This window comes from Panthera uncia, assembly GCF_023721935.1.
Source record: "Panthera uncia isolate 11264 chromosome B3 unlocalized genomic scaffold, Puncia_PCG_1.0 HiC_scaffold_1, whole genome shotgun sequence".
NCBI classification, from domain to species: Eukaryota; Metazoa; Chordata; class Mammalia; order Carnivora; family Felidae; genus Panthera; species Panthera uncia.
The window spans coordinates 125966375-125991291 of NW_026057582.1; the positions used below are offsets into that span (position 1 = coordinate 125966375).

The window sequence follows — 24917 nt, forward strand, 5'->3', positions numbered from 1 at the left end:
AGGCTCTGCTCATGCCCGGTGTCTCCTCTGCCCCTCGTGCATCTCCCACACTGGCCTCCTGAGGCCACTGGGAACTGGCACTTTGGAAGGTGCTGTTTCCGGTCATCAGGATCTTCCCACCCACAGCGGAACTACGTGCAGCCTGGCTCATGTCTGCCGAGCCCTCTCCATGGGCACTGCTTTCTGAGTGGCTGAATTCCCGGGGCAGGGGAACTATGTGCCCAGTGGTCTGATGCTGCTGAGCCCAGACCGTGACCTGCCTGACAGATGTGCCGTCCCCTGACCACTCTTCAATGCTCACGGAAGCTTCCCTGATACTCAACGCCCTTCTGTCTGGAAGGGGGGCTCTGAACTGGATCTGCTCCCCAAACCCCTCTCTGGGGCCCACCTGAAGGTCCTTTACAGAAGTCTGGGTACTGACTCTTCTGTTTGAAAATAATCGCCAACCTTCCCCGACCCAGAAATGGGGCCCTGAAAAGTAATTTCCCTTTTAGCATGAAACTGTTCGGAGCCAAACACACTGCGCCTCCCCGCTGTGTCCATATCTGTGGACAGCTCTATCGGGCCAGGCTCTTCTGTGCCCCCTGCCTCCCGAAAGGCAGGGACAGACCTTTGGAAGAAGACTTCCTGGAACACTTGACTTTGATCAGGACTCAGGGTGAAGTGCCTCACAGACCAGGTGGCTCCTGGCGAGCTCAGGGCCGGACTTAGGTCCCCTTCCCCACTTACCTCCACCACTTGTGCAGTGGGTCCTTCTCGTGAGACTTGCTCAGTCCTCCAAATCCCAGTGGGGTCTACTTTAACACGCCTGACAGACCGGCTTACGTCCTCTACCACGTGTGACTGGGCAAAGCCCCTCGGGCTGGTGACTTCTACCGTGGCTGACACCGGACCCGGGGAAGCGACCTGCTCCGTGCCCTGAGAGGCCCGGCTGGCATCGCCCTCCTCACCGCCGGGGCGGTACAGTTCCTGGGTGGCCCAGCGCTTGAAGCGAAAGCCGGCAGCCGGGGGCTCCTCTGCGGTCTCCCCGTCTGGGCTTCCAGGCGCCGGGCTGTGCCGCCTGGCCAAACTGTCTCGTACCACTGACTCCACGGTTTTCTCGATTTCACTGGCTTCGTCTTTGCTCAGCTCCTCCAGGTCTAACTGATCGGCATCCACGGTTCTCGAGAGGTTGACTTCGGCAACCAAGGTCACGGACCTACCCCCGGAGGTGTGGACTTTCTTTACGTCGACCGAAACGTTCTCGGGCCCGCCCTGACCCTCTCTGGTGAGAGCAGACAGCTCTTCCTTCATGCGCTCCGGAAGGCTCTCTTCTAGCTGCCCAATAACCTCCACCAGCTGGTGTCTGGGCTCCTTGAAGGATCCCTTAATGGACGTGTGGAACTCAGGTGGTATTTTAATCTCCTTCTCAATGACTGTGGGCTCAGCATGAAATTCACCACTTCTAGCTTGTTCCTTCCAGTGAGTATAACCCACCTCCTCCTCCACAGAAGGTTCTGAGATGTCCAACGGCTTCACCACCTTCTCCCCCAGCCCATCGTCCGTCTTTATTCTTCTCCGAGTCCCTGGCACGATTTCATCTTGCCAAGAGTACCTGATGGTGGACTCTTCTTCAATGTGGATCTGCCCATACACCGAGCCCTCGTCTCTGTCCTGCCCCGCAGGGTGCTCATCTGGGGTCGACACAAAATAACTCTGCTCTCCCTCTGAGTCACCCGCCTCCATTACTTCTTCGACGTGAGTTACATTCTCTTGGGGCCGCTTGGTCTTTTTATGCTGATTACCTGAGAACATGATGTCTGTTTCTCCATAACCTTCTTGCTCCTCAGCCAGCCCCTTGGAGCCCGGAGACACATCATCAACCTCCTCCACTTCGAAGGGGGTAGAAAACTCCTCCGCCTTCTCACCAGCAACATAGCTCACGGGCTCCTCAATGATCTCCACGTTGACCACCCTTGCCCTCCCCTCTCTTCCTTTCAGACCAAGGTTGATTATGTCTCCTATCATCCGCTCAGCCGATTTTCCTTTCAGGTCCACCTCCTTAACATCCTTGCTCAGAAGATAGTCCAGGCCAGCCTCGTCTGAAATATCCACCTCTTCGGTCAGTTTCGACTCCACGACTATCTCAGTCTTTGTTTTCCTGTCGCCGGGAAGCTCCTTCCTGTCCATGTAAGTGACCTTCGTGTCCGGAAAAGAATTAGCAGATGTCTCTGTATCAGGAGACTGGGTAAACTGCTTCAGGATACTGGACACGATGTTTTCGGCTATGGTTTCGGTCGTGGAGTCACCCTTCGGGGAGCTGGTGGTGTCGCCGCGGTCCAGCCTGAACCTGGCCTCCTTCTTTTCCATGCCTCTGCCTGCACCGTCACGAGCATCCCCCTGGAGGGGAGTCTGCAAACCTTTTGGGGCCACCCCTGGTGTGCTATCCTGGGAGACTTCTAGACTGATCGGTACCTCTCTTTCTCGAACACTCTTCTCCTTCGCCGACTCCTTCCCTCTCTCCTTTTCCCTCATTTGCTGGCTTTCTCTTTTTCTTGCTTCTTTATCTAACTTTGTCAGCTCTTCCCACCTTAGATTCCTCTCCTCTGAAGCCTTCTCTTTGGAATCAAACACCTTCTCTTCCCACTTTGTTTGGATGGCACCTGGCCTGTTTCTCTCCTGCTCTCTCGTGACATTAGCCCCCGTCTTCTTTTCCACAAGGACGGTTCTCTCACTTGACCACGTGCTTTTGGAAGCACCTGTCAACACATTGTCCTGATAGGGCTTTTGGGCAAGGGTGGGCTCTTTGGCTACATTAGCAGAGGCGGCCTTTGTACCCGCGGTTCTCGGTCTTTCGGGGAATGTTTTCGCTGGAGCCTCAGTATCCCTTAAAAGACCGGGCACTGGAGAGAAAGTTCTGACGCTGGCTTGGCTGTTGGCAGGTTTTTCCTGAGAGTCAGCAGTTTTGCCGTCAGTTTTCTCCCACCGGGTAGTGGTTAGGGAAGAATATCCCGAGCCTAGGAAGCCACTGCCCGCAGCACCTGGGACGGCGGGCCGAGCTCCAGGCTTTGCCGACAGGTGAGAGCGCTGCGCCAGGCTGTGGCTGAAGCTGGCCAGAGGTGCTTTCCGCCTGGGAAACAGATTTCGTTCATTTTCCCTCTGCAGCACCGTGCTGGCATACTGATAGGATGTTTTTCTGAACTCTGCAGAAAACGACAGTCATCATTACCTCTCTCATCTTAAAGGCATCACTACAGGTCAAATCCCATCCCATCATCATAAATACAAACTATTATGGCAGAAAGGAATGAGCTATTTTCCACCCCCAAATCACTGATTTTGGTAGTTTAAAAAAAACCCGTTACAATAAAATGTAGCGCTATGCATGCCATAGCACAACACTTTGCTCTCGTTGCTGATCTTCAAATATCATCCACCTTCACAAACATCAGCAAACGTGAGCTCACGCAGCTCGGCACGTGCATTCGAGAAGCTGGGTGCTAGTCTCTGTGGATTAAATTTCACAGTACCGTGATAGTTTGGAAACATGCATTGCTGCTTTGTTGACAGCCTGAGTTTATTTTACTTATTTCCGTGGAGAAGAGAGCTTCATTATTACAAAGTACGAGATCACTCCACGCTAACTGGCAGTCTCTCTCCCCCATTTAATATGCTCTGATTTGTCACTGGTTTCCATGTTGGGCCAACAAGTATTGACGAGGTTAACTTTTTCTAAAGCTCCCTGGCTTCTTCTATTTTTATACTTCTATTTTTTTTCTTACAAACTGTCCATTTGAAAGGGAGCCAGAGCAGGAAGCTGACCAGTCACCAACACTACAGTCTGTTTTAATGTCCTGATCCTGGGCTCCTTGCTTTGCTCCGGATGGTCCACAGAGGGTGCTTACCCTCGGGGATGTCCAAACTCCAGGTGGGTACCTGCTCTCAGGCATAGCAGCTGGTGGGTTAGAATGTGGTCAAGAGCACCGTCCACCCTGAGAGCGCCCCCTTGTGCCCACCACACCCCATCCGGCTGAGCCTAGCAAAGCCCACTCTCCACCCTTGATCTCCCTGTCACATCAGCCAAAGCCAAGGGCCTCTTTAGGACAGAGCTCAGGGTACAAGAGAAAGACCAGGCCAGGACATTTTCTCCAAGATTCCTCCTTTCAGGTCAATATACTGATCTTAAACAGAGAAGCCCCAGGGGCGCCTGGGTGGCTCAGTCGGTTAAGCGGCCGACTTCGGCTCAGGTCACAATCTCGCGGTCCGTGAGTTCGAGCCCCGCGTCGGGCTCTGTGCTGACAGCTCAGAGCCTGGAGCCTGTTTCGGATTCTGTGTCTCCCTCTCTCTCTGCCCCTCCCCTGTTCATGCTCTGTCTCTCTGTCTCAAGGATAAATAAACGTTAAAAAAAATAAATAAATAAAAAATAAAAAAAAAAAACAGAGAAGCCCCAGAAGATGAATCCCTGGGAAACTGCAAGAACCATCTGATCTTTAATTAAGGTTCACCAAGAAATATGGAAGATGACAGACTGGTTTTAGGCTGTCAACCGAGTGTGGGCAAGTGGCCAGAATTATTCTATACAATATTACAAAAGAAACATAAGTGTATTCATAAGTATTGATAAATTCACTATCTAAGAACACATCCGTACATTTATTCAGTGAACAGTTAACTGCGTGTATATCACACAGGACACACAACTATCTGGAAACTCAAAGCCTATTAAAAGAGTTCACAACTGGTCCTCTTTATTCTAATGCTACTTTCTTTTAGCCTAATCCATAACTGCTAAAATAGATTTAGTTTGCAAATACTGTCTCTGTATCCTTTAACAAGCCAGATGAAACAATCAGTGAATGAAACAAGTTAACAGAGGCCCAGGGTAACCCTCCTGCTGAGTTCTCCCTAGGCTCCAAGAACTCAGCTAGTCAAAGATTAGCAAGCCCTGGCCCTCAACTGGTGGTTCTTCTCAAAGTGTGGCCCCAGCCCTTTTCTCCTCTCTCCCTTCTAAGTGATGTGATGGACTTTCAGACTTAAATAGCCTCAAGTAAAAAATCTAAGTGACTGAAGTAAACCTTGAAATCTGGTGAATAACATCTTTGCTTTTTTTCAACCTTACTCTCAAAATCAGTAAGTAAACTTACTGGATATTGTCTAAGACCCAATTCCTACCAGTCACAGACACCTGAAACCAAAATTATTGTTCTGAATCAGTGACCTTTCAAATCTGTGAATTGCCTGCTGTTTTTGAAAAATAAAGATGGAAACTATTGTTTTTTTTTTAATATTCCATCTATCCAGACTGGCAGTTAACTAAATATTCTCCTGACAGATGTACCAAATATATGCATTCCCAATTTGCCATGATTTTGAATATGGTAATACTCATGCAGACCGAAACTCTGCTGAATAAGGTATATACTAACATACTATAAGTAATTTAATCTGCCTTGCTTAGCCAGAAAGCCCTTTAAGATTCTATATGGCTTTTAAGCTTTTCTTTTTTCCTTTTTAAAGTTATCCTACAGGTTTCTTAGGGCCTTTCTAGTGAACACTAACCTGTTCATTGGTTCCGTAACTACAGGAAATAGGACCTTTATTCTGTAGCTTTTGGCCTCAATCAAGACAGACCTTAGGGCACCCAGTGACACCTGCTACCCATGTCAATCTGAGCTGCCCGGGCCAATGCAGCTCAGTAATACAAATGGTATAACCGTTCCCACCTCTGCCCCCATGGGCTAGCGAGTTCCAGAGAGCAGACTACTTGCCGTACAAAGTAATACCTCCTGACACTTGTGTTAAAACTGTAAGATCTACCCTATGACTCAGCAGTAGCACTGCTAGGAATTTCCCCAAGGGATACAGGAGTGCTGATGCATAGGGGCACTTGTACCCCAGTGTTTATAGCAGCACTTTCAACAATAGCCAAATTATGGAAAGAGCCTAAATGTCCATCAACTGATGAATGGATAAAGAAATTGCGGTTTATATACACAATGGAATACTACGTGGCAATGAGAAAGAATGAAGTATGGCTTTTTGTAGTAACATGGATGGAACTGGAAAGTGTTATGCTAAGTGAAATAAGACAGGCAAAGAAAGACAGATATCCTATGTTTTCACTCTTATGTGGATCCTAAGAAACTTAACAGAAGACCGGGGGGAGGGGAAGGGGGAAAAAAAAGTTACAGAGAGGGAAGGAGGCAAACCATAAGAGACTCTTAAATACTGAGAACAAACTGAGGGTTGATGGGGGGGGGGAGGGGGGGGGGGGGAGGGGTGGTGACGCGTATTGAGGAGGGCACGTGTTGGGATGAGCACTGGGTGTTGTATGGAAATCAATTTGATAATAAATTTCATATTGAAAAAAAATCAAAAAATAAAAGGGAAAAAATAAATAAAAAATAAAAAAAGATATATATCCAGAAGTGGCGGGGGGGGGGGGGGGGAAACAACCTGTAAGTCTTTGGTCCGTAAAGGGTGTTCCTTCTGAAGGGTATGACAAACAAGTCCACGTCCACTGTCTCCTCGCCCTTCACCCCTCCCACCTCTCCATCAGCACCCCCCTCCTCCCCACTCACCACACTGGGTAGGAAACACCCCCAAAGTATTGGCTAGATGAATAAATAAGCTTACTAAACACTGTCCCATGCATTCACACTTACATTGCTATTTAAACCACAGCCTATCAAATAAAATCTGGCTGGTACTTAAGAGAGGCATGAATGACACTTATCTGAAAAAAAAAAAAAATCATACCTAATCCCAAATTCTTCCTGACAAATGATGCCTTACTATTTAACCATGGAATCAATCTGTTCATATAGAAAACACCCTAAAATTAAATATTTAGCTTTTCTTATATTTACCTTGTGGCACGTTTTCGATGCGCTCAGTCAAGATCAGTATCTCTGGATTACTTTCTCCTTCTAGTAAGGCTCTGTAAAAATTAAAAAAAAATTCATCAGGAAGTAAAAGAGTGAGAAGTGCTGCTGTAAGCCATAGTATGTAGTATCTGGTCCATGACCACAGTGTCCCAGTGTCACAGGACTTGTGTCTGAAGATACTGCACCACAGGGATCGAAGCCCACCTCAGTGGGCCTGGCTGGATAGAGCAATGAACATAATGTGGGGTGAGGGCTACAGACATTCTAGAAAGCCCTTCCAAGCCCAGGACAAGGAAAAGGAGGAGAAGAGAGATGTGGGCCTAGGAGTGGGGATCAGGGGCCTGGCTTGTCTGGGAAGCGGGGACAGGCCCATGCACAGCAGATCTCCCCAGGGCTAAAGGGCCCCAGAATAATCATAACTCCCACAGGGGTCTTTCTGGAGTCACACGTTGGGGGTCGACTAAGAGCAGAGCAAGGACTGACACTGGTTTGTAAATAAGGCAGCCAGAATGCATTTATGGTTTTTACACTGGGTGTCCTGGGGACATCCTGGAGAGAAAAGGGAAAACAAGAGATGGGAAGCGGGCAGGTAGAGGAGGAAAAGGACAGGCTGCAGACCACCTCTCCACCGTGTCATCCAGAGAAGCATCCTGGTCTCTCCTTTAATGAAACAACAAAAGGCACTTGATTGGGTGATTCCTTTGGCCACATCCAGAAGTCTAAAACTGCAGTGTCTTCAGTAAGCTGTAACTCAGAGCCCTGGGGGAGAACGGGGTGTCAGGCTCTGGGCCCGACACACCCGGCATGCTGGGACAGGTCAGCACCGGGACAACAGTCACTCAGAGAGACCCCGAGGACGCTGGCCGCTGCGGCCACAACAGTTGTCTTGGTTGCTAGGGCAATGTGTGAAGTCACTAATGTCAGTTCCAAGAAACACACTGTATATGGCAAAGGGCAACCAGAAGCTGGTCCCACTTGGAAATACTGATATTACCACTGAGAGCTGGGCACAAAAACAGAGGAGAGATGCCAGATCCGAACAGGGACTCAGTGGTTCAGGCAAACCAGCGCCAAGTTCTATTTCCACTGATTCAAATGTGGTGATCCCCGTAAGTGCGAGAACCCCGTGGGCAGGTGGGGGATGGCCAAGGAAGAGCCCCCCTCCCCCTTCAGAGGAAAAAAGCAAAGACAAGGGCGAATGGGATCCCACTCAAGGTGTACGCGGCAGGGGAGGGGGTCTGCCACCGAAGCAGGGACTGAGGTACACACTCAGGAAGATGAGGGGCCCAGTCCAGAGCCCCAGCCCGTCCACTCGGGGCAGAAGCCAGGAAAAGGGACACCAACCCGTTAATCCCACATCCTCATGACCAAGCGTTTTAGGTTCCAGGAGGAGTCCGGGTCAGCAGAGAACTCAGTGACAAGGCAGGGCAGGGGGCTGGGTGTGTTCGGGATAAAGAAAATCCCCTGGGGGATAGAAATAGCTTCCCCCATCCCTCAAAGAGAATGCTTTTGTTCCTCTCTCAGGAAATCCAAGCGGTCACCAAACTCTGACTGAGTTCAGGACCCTGAGAGGGAGGCTATGGTTACCGAGGAGCAGGCACCAGTCACCTGAGGGGGTCTGTGTGGTCACGTGCTGGTCACCGGCCCTGGCTAAGTCTGGGCACTGAGCGTGGCTCTGACCCTCATGAAGCCCTCCTAGCACCCCCCATCCCGCCCCACACAGGGCCAACAATAAGCATCCGGCTCAGAGGTAAGAGCACTGGAGTGCGGGCAGAGTGTCTTGTCCAAAGGCACACAGCTCACCAGTGGGGAGGGTCGATGTAGCCCAGGCGCCCATCATCCCTGCAAGCTGCTTAGACCTTCTTGCCACGCCTAAGACATCAGTATTTCACACACATTTTCAAAAGAACAAATCCTGCAGACAGACCCTCCAGAACGTATCAATGAAAGCATATTCAACATCTTCTGGTGACTTCCATCAAAACGCCCCTCCAGGGCTCTCCCACAATGAAGCTTCTTCTGGGGAAGAACTCAGTCGTCCTCTCAATGGCTGGCTCCCGGAAGGCAAAGCGATGTGTCACCTTCTCCGCCTGAGTGTCCAGCGCAGAGTCTTACAGGCACAGTTAAGGGACTGTCATTTAATTCACACCTTAATTAACATACACCTCTCCTGACACACACAGAGTCCTGCCCTGTGCCAACGCAGCTCACAGGACTCAAAGGACAGAGGCACAAACAAACTCTGCCAAGGAGACGCCAGAAATTTCCTCAAAAGCTCTAAAAAGAACATTTTTAGGGAACAGACTCCTACAACTTTAAGAAAAGGGTAGAGCTTTCTCTGGTTATTTCGAGAGCATTGGAGGAAAACGGCCGCCAAGCCGTGGTGACTGTGAGAAATGCCAACCCCCTGAATCACGAGCTATTAGTGAACATTTTATACAGCCCCGCAGGCTGGCAGCCTGTTAGAGCAGGAAAATAAGCAAACATGTGCAGGAAAACCAAGTCCCTGGCCTCATTAAGGAGTCCGAGACAAATCCATAGTGCGTAAGTGAGCTATAATGTGGCCTCTGGCCAGGCTCCAGGCCCTAATAGACCCCACTGGTCATCAGAGCCAGGCCCAGGGTGGGGGCTCTCTGGCCGGGATAGATTATCCTAATGCAATTACAGGGCACGTCCGCTATGATTCCTCACTGGGGGCACAAGGCACGCCTCTGTCCACAATAAGTGCGGACAAGAGTGAGGGAAGAGGGACAGCTGGAAGATGTTTCCAGAAGTGATGCCAGTGGAGCCTAGTGGGATGGTTCACAAAGTGCTTCCTGGCTAAGTGCGGGGGGGGGGGGGGGGGGCGGGGAGGGGAGGCAAAGGGGACAGAGCCGGGGAAGGAGCCTCAGAACTGCCTCCCTGGCCTCTAAGATCCAGAGAGGGTAGGGGGCTGCCTGCCACGCTGACTGGACTCAGGGCTGGGTGCAGGAGAGGGAGGCGGAGACAGAGGACAACATGACCATCCGCACTGGCAAGGCTCTGCCCCACACTACAGGTGTTTTGTGGAAGGTCACACTAGGGCCATGCTGCTTCTGGTCATTCCCTCTGTGCTCAGTGCTAAATCACGTATCAAAGGTCCATCCATCTGTTCTCGAGACTAGAAAAAAAAAAAATCAAATGATCGACAGAGGGGCCAAGATTACTAATAAAACAGAGAAAGGAAGGAAGCATAGGGAGTGGTTGATGGAGAAACTTCCAGAGTCGGGCTGTGTGGATTCAAATCCTGGGCCTGCCACTTCCTCATTCTGTGACCTTGGGCAAGCTACTCAAACCCTCTGTGACTCACTTTCCCCATTTCAGAAACAGGCAGCATTCACCAGTGTGTGGTGCCGGTAAACTGGAAAATTCTCACAACAACGGCGGTCACAGAACAGGTGCTCAGTAAATGTTCACAATCGTCGTCATCTTCTACTGACCTGAGAAGACAGCTAATTTTCAGTTAACTGAAGCAGCCCAAGAGGGGAAGAGTTTCTGGATAACCTACGATCCTGGTTAATGAAGGGTAACCCGTTTCTTCAGTGACGTGGGGAAGGCTAGCAACCAAACATAAGGGTCCATCCTTTCTGTCTCCTCTCCCCGAAACTACAAGACATCATGAACTTCAAAGATCTCACCTAATAACTGGCTAAGTCTCAGCCACATGGTTGAGTTTTATGACACGTGGTTATAAGTTTTCAAAAGAGTAGGATTTAATTTAGAAAAACTAAATGTATTCCTCCAAGAGCTTGAGAAATTCCAAAGGACTGTTTTTCCTTTGAACTGGAGCACGCAAAGGGATAGGTAATCCTAAAAAAATAATACAGCAACCAAAAATATCATTACGACGATGAACTTGCCAATGGCAGGAATTATCTGTATTGCTTTATTAGCGGTCCAAACCCAGAGACTGAATATTTATTTCCCCCATTTGAAACACGCTGTCTCTGCTGCCATTACAAAGAGGAAACAGGAAGCTCGCACGTCCCCGCTGTGCAGACATACAAAGAACATGTTTTGACTTTGACGTTGTTGTTTCCAACCTAACCTTTTTTAAAAAGGACTTTGCCTGACAGATCGCAGGCAGCAAATCTTTGCATTACATGTTCATATGTAAAGCAAGACTCCCTTCAGTATTTTTCTTTTGAAAAATCGTCTGGCCCTGCTTTCCATTTCTCCAAGCGACATTTAGAACAAGTGTTATACATTTCACCCCCAAAACCTAAAACACAAAGCATCGTTTTATATTTTGAGGGAGAAAGCATCACCTGACCCCGCAGATTAGAAAGCCAGGACGGGACTCTTACGTACACGATTTTCATAGCCTGCAGTTTTGTGGTTTCTGGACTCCGTTTATTCCTGGGTGTTTTTGCATTTTTTTTTTGTTTCACCCCTAAGTGTTTTTTTTTTTTTTCATTCTATTTTCTAATCGCTTATTCCTGATGACTGGGTTCTGTTCTCTTTTTGTGTGTCGGGGGGAGGGGGGCAGGGCAAGGAGACTATTTTCTAGCTGCATTTATGCAAGCTCTCAATCTGAAGTTTTGGGACCAGGTCTTCATGTCAGCAGTGCGGGGGGGTGTGGGGTGCCGTGGGCTCTGGACAGCATCACTGGCCCCTGGTTTTCACGGAGCCTGAACAAGCAGCTGCTTCACAGACAAGGCTCGCTGCCAAGGTCTCGTCTGCAAGAGCACGTAATGAGCGGCGCCCTTCTCCCACGCTCCTGGGCTCCCCCCAGCCAGGCTCCGGCGCCTTGGTCAGCCTACGCAGAGGCTCCCTCGGCCACCCATGTCAGGTCCTCTCTACCTGAATCGCCAGTGACCAGAGACCTCCTGAGGCCTCCCAGCACCCACATCACCACACATCCCCCCACCCCCCGCAACCTCGGCACGCAGCCGTCCTGCCCTTTAGCTGCCAGCGGCCACCTCCCTGCCCCCTGCTTGTGCAGATTCCACCTCAGTGGCCTCCAGTCGGGGCCCCTCCATCTGCCCTCTTCCCAGGCCTCTGCTCACTCACCTTGCATTCTCCTTCCTCCACCTGTTTTCTGATCAGACTCTTCCACCTGGAGCTCCTTCGGAGTCCTTCCTGTCAGCCCACTTCCTACTGCCGACTTTCCCAGCCCTTCAAGGCCAGCTCAAATCTCACATCTCTTGAAAATCTCTCCTGCCAACCTCGGCTGGCAGCTCTCTGTCCCTCCTCTGAACCATCTTTATCTGACCCTGTTAGCTGGCAGTAAACGGTCTACAGTGTTTTCTTGGCACGCGTGCTCTTTTATCACCTTGTTTGGCTTTTCACCTAAGGGGACTGGTCCCTCCCCACATGCCACCCCCCACTTCCTGCCTCCCCTCTCTCCTTACATGTCTGATCGAATCTCCACCATCCTTCAAGATCCAGATCAGTCTCACCTCCCTCCTGAAGCCCTCCCTGATTCTCAGAACTCCCTTCTGATCTCCAGATGCCTCGCAGTTGTGCGTCTTGTAGGGCGTTTCTTGTTTCCTACACAGTGCAGGAGGCGGCCTACATCCACGCAGCCTCATCCACCGCACGTGACCCTCAGCACCAAGCCACTGGCTATATGTCTGTGGCCCGTCTGAGCAGGCACAGCGCCCTGCCTGCCAGCATCTCTGGAGCAGCCAGAAGGCAGACCCCACCCACAAAACATGGCCTCACAGGGGTGGCTCTTGCCCATCCATCACACACACAGCCCTCCATGCCAGGCCCCCAAAACCAAGCTGCCCAAATTCCCAGCACTGCCACAGATGCCATGCTAGCTCCGTCCTCAGATCCTCGCCCAGGCTGGCCCTTCTGCCCGGAAGCCCTTCCCACACGATCTTCCTGGAACCCCGTGGCTGCGTGCCTCATCCATGATGCCCCCATAGCACCCGGCAACCAGTAAGCCTGCCCTTCATTTGCCTCATCTCTAGGCTACTGTGAGACAGGCTTAATGCTTTCAGGATGTCCCCAGGCTGCTCTGCAAGCAGTGATGTGCACACGAATCACCTGGGATCTCGTCATGACGCCGACCTGGACCAGGAGGTCTGGAATGGGCCGGAGATTCTGCATTTCCCACAGGCTTGAGATGATGCCAACCCTGTTGGTCTGCACCCATGCTTCTCTACCCCAGCTGCACCTGACGGTCCTCCTCGGAGCTGTAAAACCACCAGACCTGGGCCCATCCTGGGCCAGGTTAACTGGAATATCTAGGACTGGGCCCAGGGGCCGAAGCTTCATCAGGGTCTCCAGATGACCCCCAAGTACAGATGGAGCTAAGAACCACACCCTGTCCCGTTTGAGCATCTCTCCTCCAGCCGCTCAGCTGCCAGTGTAACAAACACACTCACAATCACGGATCTGGCAGACAAGCACCTCCAGCCCCAGACAACTTCACTGGTGACAGGTAGAGGAGAGTGAGCACGGGTCCCCGTGCCAGCCCACCTTCTCCGGTGCTTGCCCTGGTCTTAGCATCGGCCAGCCCCACAGGAGGAGAGGGCTCATTCTCACACTCACCCACCAGGTGAGACACCACTACCTTCCCTGGCCACCAACTAGCCCACTAGGCTTGCTGAAATCCTCCAGCCTTAGACTCCTGGGTTTGCTTTGTTCTAATTTTATTACCTTATTAAATCTGTATCTTTGTTTATAAACTCTAAGTCTACATTTAATTATAAATTACGCAATTTTGTTATTAGTATTTCTTTTTCGCAGTGAAGGGCCAGATATCTGGGTTCAGAAGTGTTGGTGACACTTGAGAGCCGGCCTCCGCACAGCTGACAAATTCCAGCTGTACTGGGATGTGCTGCTGACTTTAAGGAGCCACAACCCCTTCTCTTCCATATGAGATGCTTAGTCAGAATGGTGGCTATCAACTCTGGGCACTGCACAGAACACCTGGGGCAAATGTATATGATCTCAGTCGTGAGAGGAAAGCAATGCCAGCCACACTGTCAGCCACCCTCGGCCCCTCCAGACAGGGCTGGTAAGAAGTCACACTGCAGGGGGCCCTAGGCCCTGGTCCCCAAGAGGCTGACAGTCTCTGCTGCACTCAGTGGGGCAGGGTGTGGAAGGAGGGTCAACTTCCTCAAAGACAGTGGGTCAAGACTTACAAAGATCAAACAGGCACTTGTGAAAGGGTCAGAAGAACAAAAGGGCACTAACGCAAATGTGAAGTCTGATACCCGGCCTAGAATTTGGGCAGCGAGGTAAAATCCTACAAGAGTCACATATGACAAGGGTTTTTCTGCAGGACACCCAACAGCTATAATAATGCTAGAATTTTGGCTCATACAAAGAAAGGGATTATATTCAACTGCCTGTATGTCTTTTAGATCTGTGGGCGCCTCCCAGACTAAATCCTGAGCCCTGGGAAGCAGGGAGGCCTGCAAGCAGTTCTCACCAGTGGTGTATCTGCAACCAGGCAAGGCCAGGCCCAGGCTCATCATTTTCCCCGTGCAAACTTGGACTTCAAAGAGACACACAGTGAAATCAACCACCTGCTTTCCGTATGTCCTGTTGCCACCTAAATTCCTACGGGGTAGCCAAGTCAACCCTTAAATGGGTTAGAGAAATGCCAGCAACAGACAGAAACAGTACACTGGGCCCCTGCCGACCGTCACACTGCTGGGGCAACCCACATCTGCTCCAGGTCAGTGCAAGTTCAGGGTACCTCCTCGCTATCTCAATCCGTGGGACTCAAGGGAGGGTGACCCCTTGTTCCAAGCCCCGGAGCACTTTGTCCCCCTGACCAGGGACAAACACGTGGCCCAAGACAGCCAGAGAGCTGGGCCCAGGAGTTCTGGTGGGATGGATGTGAAAGAGCCCCTTCCTCCGACCTCCAGGTCAAAGCCTGGCACTGCCTGGGGCCCATCCTGCCGCAGCGTGGGCAGAGCCAAGAAGGAAGAGACCAGAGCAAGTGGCAGGGACAGTCACCATCAAACCTCACCAGGGCACTCGGACCTACTGTGCCTGAAACTAGGCACTTCTTCAGTTAAGCGAGTAATAAACACTGCTCTTGGCTTGAGCCAGTCTGAGAAGGCCTTCTGTCACTTGTAAGTGAAGAAAATCCTGATTAATGCTTCCTTCCCCCTGAATAAAGCCCGTTTTGAAGTTTTCCTTATTAGTAAACCCAGATTCTCTCACACAGCATTTGTTTGAACACCCTACCAATTTAATTTTGCAATCGTTCATCCCAGGGGGTCTCCAAGGACAATGTGGGAGATGGAGTTTGAGAAGGGACAGGCTGGCAGTCGCCTCCTCCACCCTCTGTCCGCATCTGGACTACCACGGCCTCTGCAGCGCTCAGCCACAGCACGGCTTTCAGAGGGAGGGGCGCAGCAAAGCCCCCACTGGCTTGCCCCCCCTTCCATTCAGCTGCTGGGCCCTAGGCGGACCTCACCCCCTAGTGGCTGCCTTGGGCCCAGGCCAGGGGCTGCCCCGCTGCCTGCTCCCTCTTCACTGATGGTACCAAGGGCCTCGATGAGAGGGTGGCTGAGGCGAGTCCTTCCAGACAATACAGACAGTGAGGCTGGCCCGAGGCTGCATTAGGCTACTAATGTATATCAAAGCTACCCAGGCCATTTGGATATTCTGAGAGCAAAATCATGATCAGAAGACTGTGGACTGTGCAGCCCACAGGTAGCGCTGAACTAGGCCTGCCTCTGCCCTGGCTCTGTCTCTAATCAAGGGAGTGGACCCTGGTCCCCTCCTTTTCCTCTCCAGGTTGAACTCTCCCAATCTGTTAGCAGTGATGTTGTCAGAAGATGGCACTTATGACCGTGTCTTCTACTCACTTGCCAAGGCAGATTTTCCAGAGCTCGTTCACACCCGCAATCAATTTATGCTCCGACATATCCTGGAAGTGAAGCGGTGGAGGTGGGGGGGTGGCTCCCAGACCCCTCTCTCCCGCACCTGGGAAAGAGGTGAGGAATATCTACCCACCCAGAGAGGGAGACTGTGGAACAGTGAACAGCCACAAAGGGCTTGCTCGATAATGTTGGTTGCCATTATCATCCGCACAAGCGGGGATCCAGGGTCTCCTAAAGTGCTTCCACTGTAAGTGTCTGAGATCTGGGCCCCTCTGTACCCAGTCCTCATTGAGCATGAAAGCTGCAGGAAATATGGGGCACCACCCCAACCAAAGACTGCTTACCATGGGGAACGGGAGGGGAAAGGAACGCCAAGGGAAGCATTGCTCTGCTGGCCCACAGGCAGTTCCAGGGGCCCCAGGCTATGTTCTCTGCCCACCCAGCATCCAGCCCCTTTGAGGGCTTTGACACCTTTTAATCTGGGTTGCTCACCCCCCGATTCAAGTCAACATCTCCATAAACAAAGCCAAGTGCCTAAAGTAGCATGCTCATCTGCTGGCAGAAATGCAGTTCCTCAAGGCCAAAGCTGTGGGGAGCAGAATCAGAGCCCTGAGATTTGAACAGTGCAACAGGCACGTGGACTTGGGAGTTTCTGGGTCTGAGTCCTGACCCCCTACATTCTAGCTCCATAAGTTCCCTGAGTGAAGTATGTCCCTCTGTAAATGCAGGAGCTAATTCCTAGGATCTAAGGAACTGACACATGTAAAACTCTTCCCTGGGGCCCAGGACACGCAGACGCCGGGCAAGGGTATGAATTCTGCCATTCCCATCACTGCGGTGGGGGGGGGGGGGGGGCGGAATTGGCTTGGTGATCTAAGTGAGGCCCCGCTCTTCCTCCTCTCTAGCCCTGGACTCCAGGGCTGGCCACGCCAGGGTTTGCCCTCTGATTATCACAGAGCCTCATGGACTCTGGAGGCTACGGGGGATCTCTAGCTTCACCAAGGCAACCTCTTTGCACAACATCCTTACCGATATGTTGCCACCTCCCGGCTGAGGCCAGTCTTCACCTGCACAAGCTCCTGATAGTCCCGCAACCTGTCCGCCATGGCCAAGGTGAGGGCCGCCTTCTCATCCTCCAGGCAGGTAATCACTCTCTAAAGAGAACAAAGGGCTTTTAGATCACAGGACTAGAGCTTTGCTTGGTCAAACTGAAGGTACCAACAGTTCAAGACACACACACACACACACACACACTTCTAGGCTTCGTAAAGATGCAGTCATTGTCAGGGCATTTTTATATTTTGACTTTTAAATACAGTATTTCTTCCACATTAAAGTTTTTTAAAATTTTTTTTAATGTTTATTTTTGAGAGAGAGAGGGAGAGTATGCGCAAGTGAGCAGGGGAAGGGCAAAGAGAGGGGGAGACGCAGAATCTGAAGAGGCTCCAGGTTCTGAGCTGTCAGCACAGAGCCCGACGCAGGACTCGAACTCACGAGGTGTGAGATCATGACCTGAGCTGAAGTCAGATGCTTCACCGACTGAGCCGCCCAGGCATCCCCACATGAAAGTTGTTTTGTATTGCACATGGACGATTTTGATAGGACACTGGCTCCTCTGCTCCTACTTTCTAATAATAATGAATGCTTAGGAGTCTCTTAAAGAATCTCTGCTTAGGAAACTCAGCACATCAAACCAGTCTACGAAGATGCTATTGAAAGTAAGCCCAGACCAGAGAGCAGGGGGTTTACAACATCAAAAACAGAAGTCACTCAGATGTGAAACAGAATTTTCTCCGTACTCATGATTTCCCCAACAATAAGCAGGTACACTGACAGAGCTCTGTGTTTCACCTAGAAAAGCTACTTTACAATCATCTGGGGAGAAAGCTACATTGATGAGACAGAAATATCTTCTAGGCATAAATGTCAATTCAGAACGGGATATAAATCTTCTGACTGTACTTGTAGCACAGAGTCATAAGCACTCTCTCTGCACATGCTCACATCATCCTCGCAGCCCTTATGCTGGTTCCACTCACACCTGGTGATTACATCTATCCTTCTCTCCCCCTGGCTGGGAGACACTGATGGGCTTGGTCTGCCATGTTGGGCATCCCCCTCCTCTAGAAAAATGCCCACTCCCTCTACATCGCACAGTACACAACTGGTGAGTTGGACTGGAAATGATCAAGATAATAGTACCTCCTCAAGATGTGGTTTTAGTTGTTTTTTTTTTTTAATGCTTATTTTTGAGAGACAGAGCACAAGAAGGGAGGGGCAGAGAGAAAGAGGGAGACACAGAATCCAAAGCAGGCTCCAGGCTCTGAGCTGTCAGCACAGAACCCGATGCGGGGCTTGAACTCACAAACCGTGAGATCATGACCTGAGCTGAAGTCAGATGCTTAACCAACTGAGCTCCCCCCCCGCACCGGGCACCCCAAGTTGTGCTATTTTAAATCGACAATACCTTTTAGTTAATAAATACAATGGCTCCATCAGTGCCATTTTATAGCTTTGCATTACTCTGAATTGTAGTTTTTGCATAATATTTTATAGTTGTTCTGAGGAATAATTAACTGAGCACATATTTAAACACTGGAATGAGTCCATATACTTTAACTTCTGGTTTGTAATGGAAAACAGCATTATTTCTGAATACAGCTCACTAAACTGGCTACATTTTTAGATATTTATCTTTGTGGAATTCAAAAACTGTAACACCAGAAGGAGAGGGGATCTATTTCCATTCCCCATGTAATCCCTCCAGCAAAGGCACCTGGTGATATGCTAAAGGTCCACAATTAATATGTAAATAAAACCAAAGAATGAACTAAGATCTCACACTGGATCTACCATTTTAAACAATGCACAATCTTCAGGAAAATAATTCTGCCTCCCAAAGAGTTCTAGCTCAGCGAATGATTGTTAGATTCTCCTGGTATATAAGGGGTGATTAAAAACAAAAAAACAATTTAGCTTTTAAAGCAAAGAAGTAAATTTAAGAACTAGCAAGTATCCCAGAGTAGATCTCTGTGAATCTCCTGGAAAACTGGCATGTAAGTAGATAAAGACCTTCACCTAAGCAGACCATTGGCCAGTCTGGATTTAAGTGACAAGGTTGCCAGAATTTAGCCAGGATATTCCTTCATCTAGAGTTAAGTCTTGGTGTTAAAATCCTCTGTTCTCCCATGTTAGAGGGAGTATAATCCCAGGTATAAGTTAGAGTTAAAATATGCTATAAACATACAGCCATTACTCCTTCCTACTACATGAAATTCAACCTAAATCTCAAAATTTGAGAATCTGTAGTAATGTATTCTTTATAGAGAACTTCAATTATTGTGAACTTGCTTAGAAAAAAAATATCACGTGCACTCGATTCTCCAACCACAAACATCCTGAGGAGGTCAGGACCCCCCAGCCAGGCCAAAGAGGTATGCCCAAAGATTCTCTCTCTCTCCCCAGAGGGCACTCTAGAATGGTTCTGCACCCCCACAAAATACGAGGAAGAAAATCAAACTGGGTGTAAGTTAAAAAATATAGTTCCCACTGTATTTCCATGTGATTCAACCCTTCCTAAACTGTCAAAGGAAAATTACTTGACTTTTGGAAGCAGGAACGTTAAGACTTATTATTGGCTCCTAACAGTCTCCACAGAAATTGTAACCGATCCTACTGGTTGAAGAAAGCTTCAGACCTGGTTTCTACCTTGCCAGAGGTTTTCAAACCGTGGGCCAGGCCAGGCCAGGCCAGACGCACTGGAGTATGAGATACATACAGCACGCTGATCCTAAGTAACCAAGCGAAAGCATATCCGCCTAATGTTATAAAAGCTGGGGAGAGAGGTCACCTTTTTAGTTACTATTTAGGGAACTTTTGGATGGCATCACAACAGATGATGAAATGTAGCTCTGCATCAGGGAAAGCGTGCTGCTGACAGTGTCCAGAGAAATCGTTCTCTTACCCACAGCAAAGCCGCTCTTTGCTGAGCAAGTCACACAAACAAAATAGGAAGAGCTTGCAAATGTCACAGTCACTCAGGATCTTGAGTGTTAGAGCTGGAGGGATTTAAATACCACGATAACCTGTTTTAGGCCCCAAACCTGCATGTATTCATAATAACAAGCGTTAATTGAATCCTAAGTGTTTATAGCTCTAGTCCAGACAATACCCTCAACTCCAGGCGCATAATTTTATGCTACAATACCAGGTGGGTATCTAAGAGGCATCCAGAGTGAACTCTGATCTCCCACCCAGATCCGCCAAATCACCTGCCCCAACCCCCTCTAGCAAAGAGGGCTCCCTTTTTCCAGTTACTCAGTCCACGAGCACTGGCATCAACTGGGATTTCTGTCCCTCTCTTCCACTGTCATCCAATCCATCCGCAAACCCTGTCTGCTTCAACTCTGGAGGGCAGCTGCCTCTCAGCACCCCACCCCTGCCTCTGGTCCAAGCACCCAGCGCCTCCGGCCTTATTATTGCAGTCTCCTAAAAAGTTTGCTCTGCTCCCACTCTTGCCCCACACGGTCTACGTTCTATACAGCAGCCAGAGCAGTTCCACTCAGACACAGTCAGACCACCACTCCCCTCTGCTCAGAGCCATCCAGTGGCTTCTCATGCAGCTCAGGGCAAAAGCCCAAGTCCTAACAGGCCATGCTCCCCTTGCTTCCTCTGCCCCAGCCAGGCCTGCCTCCTGAACACTGAGCAGCTTCCACCTCAAGACCTGTGAAGTCAAGGGACTTTCTCTGTTTTGTTCACTGCTATATCCCTGGTACTTAAGAACCAAGCTTGCTTGGCACATTATGTGCTCAATAGCCTTCGGATGAATGAGTGAATTGGATTTTATGATCCCTTTTTTACAAATGGGGAAACAGAGACACAGTTAGTGGTAGAGCCAGAATTCAGGCCCAGGCAGGGTGGCTAACCCATTCCTATTCTAATCAAAAGAAAGGTCTCATTCAGTCACGTTTTGGGGACTTGGAAGCCTTTTATAGTTAGCCCCAAAGGCGAAGAGCTCAGTTTTGCAAGCAATAAATCTAAGTCTTTATAGGGTAAGGCTGGCATAAACCACAAATGTCTTAAGTTTTTGTCCAAAGCTCCTTCCTGCAAACTGGGAGACAGGGTGTATTACTCAGGCTTTAAGTGAGTATAAAATGCTGGGGACTTGGATGTCTAGTTCAGCAAACTTCTCTCTGGCAACTCTGACGGAGAGGCCTAACAGAGAGAAGGCCTAATATGTAGGCCTTAGAGGAAAAACCACTTTTCCCAGAAAGAGAGTCCTGGCTAGCATCTCGTTCTCCTGGGCTGCACAGGAGGCCCAGAGCCAGGAAGACTCTCTGGGCGCTGAGCAGGAGCTCCTGCCTCCAGGAGGGGTAGGGGAGGGGCCCCATTAAACCACATGGAACACAAAAGCCAAATGAAACATATTTGACAGGAAAAGTATCCTAACAACAGCCAGCTGGAAGGGTCAGAAAGGATTTTAGGAGTTTCAGATTAACTGGGCACCACTGGGCTAGCCCTGAGTTAGAGAATACCGGTTAAATGTTTATCTTGGATGGGAACAAAGATGTGGCTTAGTGGTTAGTTGCTCAGATACTGGCACCTGAATAGAACCCTGGCTTAGCCACTGACAAACTAGGTGGACCTAATTCATCATCTGTGCCTCAGTTCATCATCTGTAAAATGGGGCTGATTTTAGTATCCACCTCATAAGATCGGGGTGAGGACTAAGAGTGAATTTGTGGGAAAAGCCCGGTCCCTGTGGTACCTGACGCAAAAGAAGCACTTGATAAAGGCTAACTCTTAGTGATGAAACATGTACTACACTATATTAGCTAAATCGGGTTTTAATTGCATTTTCAGGGTTCCCAGAGCATCTATAGAATCTGAAGATATCAAGGGTTTGGGCTTAAATCACTTGATACTTACTCTTTAACAAATGCCTGGTATCTTTACACTTTAAAAAAAAAATACTCTAATGGTTGGTGTTGAATCTTTGGAAATGCAGTTTGAAATCTGGCTGCTTTGAGCTAACAGGGGAAAGATTCGGAATAGGGATAGGGAAGGAATGAAATCTACACACATTGGAAGCGAAAACAATCCAAGCCCCATTGACATTCCTTGCTCTCTACTTTTAGGGCAAAGAAGTAAATTCCAGCGAGAGAGGTATCACCCGGACAGATTGAGGGTGGGGTCCTAGCCCCCAGGTGTGACCCCAGGGAAGGCACATCCTCGCTGGGCCCCGGTCTCTGCATGGAAGAGCGGGACAGTGATTCCAACTGTGCATCCCAAGTCCCCACTTCTGCACAGTCAGAAGAGCTCTGTTTTTATCTGCTCCTATCTGAGGCTGCACTAAGATTTATTTACGGGGAAAAGGGTCCTGGGCTAAAAAAGAACCCTGTAACCAGAGCTTCAATGTTCCAGAATGGGCCAAGTGAGCTACGACTACAGTAAATGGTGAGGATTTGGCCCACACGATACACCTCAAAGAAGCAGTTTCTAAAAGTGCCAGTGCAGCCCGGGCCCTTGAGGTGGGAGCAGAGATTCCCTGAAAAGGGGCTCAGTGGACAGGAAGTTTGGCTGGCACTTCCTTTTGGTTAAAAGTTCCATGAAAGCCTACTAAGATACTTTTAACTTACACGCAACACAGTGCATGGGGCCCCGTGGAACTAGCATCTCTGGCTGTCATCACTGGAGAGGGAAGCACTCTGGACTCTAGAGAAAGCTCTGGAAATCAGCACAGACTTCAGCCAGTCCCTATCTTTGCTCCACCTACAACCCCAGGAGAATGCTTTTGACAATTATGAGGCGGAGGCTCAACCAGACCCACATCCTAAAAGATTAAGTTCCGGGCAATTTAGGGGCGTCTGGGTGGCTCAGTCAGTTAAGCGGCTGACTTCGGCTCAGGATCAGGTCATGATCTCATGGTTTTTGAGTTCAAGCCTCAGCTCAGACTCTCTACTGTCAACGTGGAGCCTGTTTTGGATCCTCTGTCTCCCTCTCCCTCTGACCCTCCCCAGCCAGCTCTCTCTCTCTCTCAAAAATAAACAAACATTTTTTAAAATACTATAAATTCCAAACAATGTAGTACTGTATTGCTTTACAGGATTTCCCATCTAGGCTCCAGCTCTTTGAATACTGAAACCCCACCACAGTGCTGAGGACCTAGGAGCGAGCAGCCAATAGATATTTGCTGACTGTGGACACCTGTCACATCACCATGGTCCGCTATGCCACAACCATCATGTTTAATTTACTTTTAACTTTAAAAAAAAGGGGGGGCACAAAATCACTCTACCCAAATCTTCAACCCCAAATTATCCCCTTAAAATAGTTCTGAATTTCTGTGGATGTTATTGTCAACTGCCGTCCTGAGAACTAAGGATAATACGATTTGGGAGTATTTTCAATTCTGGCCTAGACGAGGCAGGACCAGGGCCAACCCCGGTGCTGGACTGGATGGACACACAATAATCAGTCACAGGTGTCACCCGATCAGTGTCAGAGGTTTGGGCTTTGCCTCTCCGAAATAGTAACTGTTTATATTACCCTGCACTTGTAATAACATCCTGCCACAGGGACCAGCACGTTTCCACAACCCTTACACTACCCAGCGATCTGATGGCCCGCTTGTGTTGTGGGAAAAACATCTCTGATTTAAGCTCCTTTCTGCATGAAGGTTCCTGCCCCTCCCAAGAACAAACAGGGCGAGTGGCCCAGAGAGCCAAACCAGCTGCCTCCTCCAGGGAAATCACTCTGGCAAAATAGAAGCCGTTTTAGGAACAATTTAAGTTTTCCCCCAAGGGTGCCCTACCCCTAAGGGGCTGTCATTTTGAATGGCGCCCGGTAAGGGCTTGACTGTGCCTAAGAAACCTCCCGGCGCTGAGACCTATCCGAGAAGGAATGAGCTGTCACCTCTGCGGCCACTTGTGGAAGTCAGAGGGAGGGGTTTCTTGGCTCACTTTTGTGTAAATCAGGTGCTCGAAGCACAGGAAATCGAAAGAGAACCTGGAGCTGACTGGGTCTTTTGTCGGGATGCCCCCTCTCATCTCAAGAGCTAAAGAAACTGACAACCTATCTAGACGGCACGGACGGCCCCGCCACATTAGCACTAGCCGGCTGTCCCACACACCGCGCTCCTCTCCTGCGGCTGGTGAGACGCCGGGACCCCCGAGGTCCCCCTTCCGCGCCCAGCTCCCGGGGCCGTTCGGGCACCTCCGGACCGGCCCCACCCGTCGGCGACGCCACGCCCAGGGCGCACGCAGCGAGTCCGGGGAGCCCCGCCGCTCCCCTTCCCTCACCACCCACAGAGTCCGGGGTGGGGCGGTCCCGGCGCACGGACCTGCCGCTCCTCCGCCTGCAGCTCGTACGCCTCCCGCAGCCGCAGCAGCTCTTCCTCCAGCAGCGCGCGCAACTGCTCCAACTCGAGCGCCTCGCGCCGCAGCGCCTCCGCCTCCTGCGCGCACTGCCGCGTCTCCTCCTCGGCCTCGCGCCGGCTCTCCTGGCCGCGCCGCAGCGCCTCTTCCAGCTCGCGCACCTCGTCCTCGTACAGTTGCACGGTCTCCCGCCACGACTCGGCCACCAGCAGCGCGTAGCTGTCGTGCACCTCCCGCAGGCGCGGCGGGGACGCGGCGGGGCCGGCGGCGCGGGCGCGGTAGCTCATGGTCAGGCGGGCGGCGCGCTCGCGCAGCTCCCGCACGTCGCGCTCGTGGGCCGCTTCCAGGCCCCGGCGCTCGGCCTGCAGCCGGCCCAGCAGCGCCTCGAGGGCGGCGCGCGCGCCCAGAGCCTCCTGCAGCTCGCGCCGCTGCGCGCCCAGCTCGGCGTCCAGGCGGCCGCGGGCGGCGCGCTCCTCCTCGCCCAGCCGCTGCAGCTCCCACAGCTCGCGCCGCAGCGCGTCGCGCTCGCCCTCGGCCAGAGTCGTGGCCCAGCTCAGCTCGTCCAGCTGTTGCCGCAAGCCGCGCGCCTCCTCGGCGAAGCGGGCCTGCCCCTCGGCCCACAGGCCCTCCTGCCCGAGCCGGCCGCGCAGCTCCTCCTCCAGGAGCAGGTTTTCGCGCTCCAGCTCCCGCACGCGGCACACATAGTCGTAGAGCCGGGCGTTGAGCTCTTGCAGCTCGGCCTTCTCGGGGCCCGTGTGAAGCCGCCAAGACAGCATCTTGCTGGGCGTACGGGGCTCTGCCGGCCGGTTCCCTCCTGCCCTGGTCTTGTCCCCTCCTCCGCGCCGCTCCGGCCCCGCCGC

General features: G+C 50.8%; 1 protein-coding gene across 1 annotated transcript in view; it reads right to left on the reverse strand.

The window, feature by feature from the left end:
* SYNM (synemin) overlaps positions 1-24917 on the reverse strand; it is a 28347-nt gene extending 3430 nt beyond the window's left edge. Inside the window, 5 exon segments of the mRNA XM_049614013.1 lie at positions 2-417; positions 420-3182; positions 6849-6919; positions 16712-16836; positions 24024-24917. Coding sequence (XP_049469970.1) covers positions 2-417; positions 420-3182; positions 6849-6919; positions 16712-16836; positions 24024-24833 — 4185 coding nt within the window. The 5' untranslated portion in view covers positions 24834-24917.